The sequence below is a fragment of the Gastrolobium bilobum genome, unplaced genomic scaffold (genome assembly GCF_033153095.1).
Source record: "Gastrolobium bilobum isolate Gb01-03AN ecotype WA unplaced genomic scaffold, APGP_CSIRO_Gbil_v1 utg18700, whole genome shotgun sequence".
NCBI classification, from domain to species: Eukaryota; Viridiplantae; Streptophyta; class Magnoliopsida; order Fabales; family Fabaceae; genus Gastrolobium; species Gastrolobium bilobum.
The window spans coordinates 14,363-19,079 of NW_026899160.1; the positions used below are offsets into that span (position 1 = coordinate 14,363).

At 32.6% G+C, this 4,717-nt stretch overlaps 1 protein-coding gene across 1 annotated transcript; it reads left to right on the plus strand.

The window, feature by feature from the left end:
* Window positions 1-342: 342 nt before the first annotated feature.
* LOC133287845 (calcium-dependent protein kinase 10-like) lies at window positions 343-3,212 on the plus strand. Its single transcript, XM_061485524.1, has 7 exons — window positions 343-586; window positions 863-1,006; window positions 1,127-1,279; window positions 1,507-1,613; window positions 1,802-1,969; window positions 2,353-2,574; window positions 3,084-3,212. The coding sequence occupies exons 1-7, from the start codon at window positions 355-357 to the stop codon at window positions 3,210-3,212; spliced, it is 1,155 nt and encodes a 384-aa protein (XP_061341508.1). The 5' UTR covers window positions 343-354.
* Window positions 3,213-4,717: the final 1,505 nt, after the last annotated feature.

Sequence of the window (4,717 nt, forward strand, 5' to 3'; positions counted from 1 at the left end):
CATAATCTACATATTTTTCTGGTTCATGACATATTTTTGTTTCCGAAACATATTGATAAAAATTTCACTCTTATCGGTACCATTATACCGCAGTATTTTTACACCGGGAAAATCACTATTCATCAAAATTTTCAAAACTTGCCTATTCACTCGATTTTTCGTCCTGAATCCATTTCCAGCATTATTTTTATCATTTGAGGTCTTCTACTCAATTTTCATGCCTCGGGTTACGTGTTTGGTAATTTACCATTTTTCCCTTTTCACACAGTTTGGCCTTAATTTCTGGATTTTCACTAATCCTTCCCTTTTAACCCACATTATAGCATATAATTTCATATTTCGGTTCATGTCGTTATGGAATTATGTGAACGGGGTGAGCTTTATGATAGGATTGTGGGAAAGGGATATTACACGGAAAGAAAGGCAGCTAAACTTGCAAGGACTATAGTTAGTGTTGTTAAGGATTGCCACGCCCTTGGAGTAATACATCTTGATCTTAAGCCTGAGAATTTTCTTTTCGTTAATGGCCATGAAGACTCCACCCTTAAGGCAATAGATTTTGGATTGTCTGTTTTCTTTAAACCAGGTTCGATTTTCTTTTCCTTTTTCCCCCTTGTTCAATTAAAATCTATCCCTAATTGTTTATGATGTACTAACTAATGATGTGAGTCATATTTGTTGTAGTAACAGATAATTAATTTGATATGAGAACATGCAAAGCTTTCCTGAAGAATTGAATTCTTATTGATGCTTCCCTAAATATAACAAGTTTGACAAAACAAATATATATATATATATATTTTGCATTGTCATAATTATATGATTGCTATGAGTGTTTGTCACTAACAATCTTCATTTACAGGAGATGTTTTCAAGGATCCGGTTGGAAGTCCTTTTTATATAGCACCTGAAGTTCTAGGCAAACGTTATGGCCCAGAAGCTGATGTCTGGAGTGCTGGTGTGATCATATACATTCTCTTATGCGGAACACCTCCATTTTGGGGTGGTAAGAGTTCTTAAGATGTCTTTCCCTTGATGATCCAATCATTTTGTTTAATTTCTATTTCCTTATAGGTTTCTTCTGGTTCTAAAAATTGAGATTTTTTATTTTGTTCCTTGGTAATAGGAACAGAGCGAGAAATATATTGGAATGTTTTGCATGGTGATCTTAATTTCTCTTCAGATCCTTGGCTGTATATATCTGAAAGTGCAAAAGACTTGATTAGGAAGATGCTTGTTAGAGATCCTAAACAAAGGATAACAGTTGATGAAGTTCTTCGTAAGTTTCAGTTTATGAATAAAATCACTGTACTGCTAATCTTTCAGTTTTTTCAAACACACACCCTAAGAACAAATTTATTGTATTTTTAAATATTTTGGACGAAAAAATCTGCATTGTATTGCCAGACTTTCTGACTTGTGAGTATTAATTGTAATTGTGACAAAATCATAGAACTTGAGGTTTTGTTACCATCTTGTAAGTGATCATGTTCCTTTTCTTTGCAGGTCACCCTTGGTTTCAGGTTGATGGAGGTGCGCCTCTTGATTCTGCAGCTTTGAGTCGCCTGAAGCAGTTTTCTTTAATGAAAAAGCTCAAGAAAACGGCTTTTACAGTAAGTAATCTTTCCATTACATAACTGTGTCCCATGAGAATATATGTTTTCCACTCTTTTGGGAATGATGACTAGTAGATTGTTATATATTGACTTTTATTTGCAAAGTTGAATATGTCAACATCTTAAATTCAATTTGGAATCATCAAATTATGCTCTTTTAATATTTTCCATATTGTTCTGTGAAGATTATTGCACAGAATCTTTCTGAAGAAGAAATTTCTGGTTTGAAAGAAATGTTTAAGAAGATAGATACTGACAACAGTGGTCAAATAAGTTTTGAAGAACTCAAGGTTGGACTGAAAACGTTTGGTGCTAATCTCAGGGGATCTGAAATTTTCGATCTAATGCAAGCTGTAAGTATTACTTCAGAATTTTCTTTAATTTCCTTAACGTCACAAAATAAACCTATATTTCGTACCCTTTATTTTGGTTTGGCCAAACATTTTCTCCTGTTAGAATATTAGGATTCTTATTGCTTTAGGACTTCTTATTATGTTAGTAGGAGTAGTCCTATTGGACTTGATTTGTTCATGTTGTAACTTGACCAAGATTATGATAAGTGTTTGTTTATGATTAATCTTGCAAGGAAAGCTCTTTGTAATCATTTCTTGAAACATGTTTATACAAAGTAGCGAAAAGTATAATAATAAATAACAATAAAAAAAATATTATAATAAATCACTTCTACTAGCACATTGTTATAATCCATTTGTCCCACTTTTGTTTCTGATTGCAGGCAGATGTTGATAACAGTGGTACAATAGACTATGGAGAATTCATAGATGCAACATTGCATTTAAACAAAGTTGATATGGAAGATCATTTTGTTGACGCATTCTCATATTTTGATAAAGACGATAGTGGCCACATCACTCAAGGTAAGCTTCAAGCTTGTGAAGAATTCGGCACGCAGGATGTCCTCTTGGAGGAAATGATCCGAGAAGCTGATCAGAATAATGTGCGTACATTTTACAGTAACGTAATTTAATGCATGCTATGTTATCTGATGAATGAATCCATAACGCTTCAAGAATAGGATGCCCTTAACGTAATTTGGTAGTGTAAAAGATCCAATTAACTTAAAACTTTAGTTGTCAGGTGAGGGGTTACATTAATGATTTTATATTATATCTCTCTACCAGGTAAATTGAATATTGATAGATCTTCTACTTAAATTCACCTAAGAAGGAAGAACCAACCAAAAAAAAGAATTGAACGGGGTAGCATTGTTATAAGTGATCTCATGTTGGTGTTCCTGATCAAATTGAAACTTAATACCAATTGAATGAAAATTTATTTAACATTCTGAACCATTCTTTCTCTGTTCTGATTTTTTATTCTCATGTAATGTGTTTGGTGTGGCTTGCATGATTTTTAGTTATGTTAAACAAAGATTATGCTGCACTGGAATTCCAAATTTCATTCATATTTTGACGATGTTGTTATGTTCATGTTTTACCATTTCAGGATAGCCGAATAGACTACAATGAATTCGTGGCTATGATGCAGAGAGGCAATGCAGATTTAGGTAGTAGCGGTCTAAAGGATAACACTAGTTTTAGCATTGGATTTATGGAGGCACTCTCAGTATGTTAAGAAAAAGTGGATACGTTTTTCTTGCTTTTGTTAACTTAGCATTTCCCTGCGGGGTGGTGAATTTAGTTCCTCTTAAATAGCTTAGCCAATAGCTATTATTCTATTTTTTGTTTTTTGGTAATCAATGGTTATTATTCTTTAAAAATGTTGATAGGTTTGTTTCTTGGGTTTTGCCATTTTATGTAAATCATAGAGGAAAACATGATCTTGGCAATTTAGTCTTTGATTTTTGACTTGGTGACATTTTTCATTCACACCAGCATTTATATAGGAGAATTGAATGCATCTTTTTAGAGAAGGACAATTCATCTCAACAAGTTTAACATGAACTGATGAAAGAGTGAATTGACTATCGAGTTGGTAGAGGGAGCTTTTCAAATGGGGCCTGTCATGTTCATCACTTAGGGTTCAAAGTATTGTTATAATGTCTTGCCTAATGTAAAAAAATCACAATTTGGATTATATTTCTATCTCGCCTCTAAATGGTGGATATGAATTGTGATGTAAAACAACCTATCTATAAAGTGGAAAATTAAAATAAATTCAAATCTGAATTTGCTGCAAGGCTAAAGATTTAAGGCCAAATTTTGGTTATCTGGATTTGGAAGTCTAATTTGAAGAACGAAATGAAAAATTGCTAACTTTTCCAAATTCGCCGATTGAAACATTACCTTATATGATCCAAACACAATGTTATAACTTATAGCCATGGTATCATCATCTCAATAATTTTTCGAATAATAATTTTATTCTCATTTCACCAAGAAAAAAAAAATCTCGTGGCTCAGGAAGAAAGCACAAAAAAAGACCAAACATACATGTTGTTTGTATATTAATCGAATTATTCCCTGCATACGTATTCTGCTTTATATAGGGAAACATCCCATGTAGGGTTTTTGACTTCTATGTAAAGCCTTTTGATAAGGACAACGGAAGATACACTGAACTCTGGTCAATTTGTAGGTATATGCTATTCTCCAATGTATAATATTTGCTATTCAAAAGGATAGAATTGGGTAAAAATTAAGTTGTAATGCTTTCCATTATACTAGTATATTAACCGCGCGATGCACGATAAAAAAGATCAAAAATTTTGTCGTCCGTCGTGGTTGGTTAATCGCACTACAAACCTTATACTTACAAAAAACTGTGTTGCAATCTTGTTTTATAATTCAGGTGGAAAAAATTACAACTTTGACACTGAACTTTGCAAATATCAACCATAAACAAAAATATGCTATCCAGAGTGATCAATATTATGCAAATCAAATATAGTTATCTACTCGATGAGTTATGTAAAAAATAAATACGCCATAGTAGATTATGTTAAAATGAGGATGGCTAAAAAAAGAAAAATGCATACAACTTATTGCTAACTATAACAGCCACCAATAAAATCAAGGTAACAAACAGACCAAGCAAATATGGAATTAAAAGATCAGCTTGTACCTATAATAAGAAAATGTTATTAATTCAGTGTCATTCTGTAGCAATCATTGGAGGGA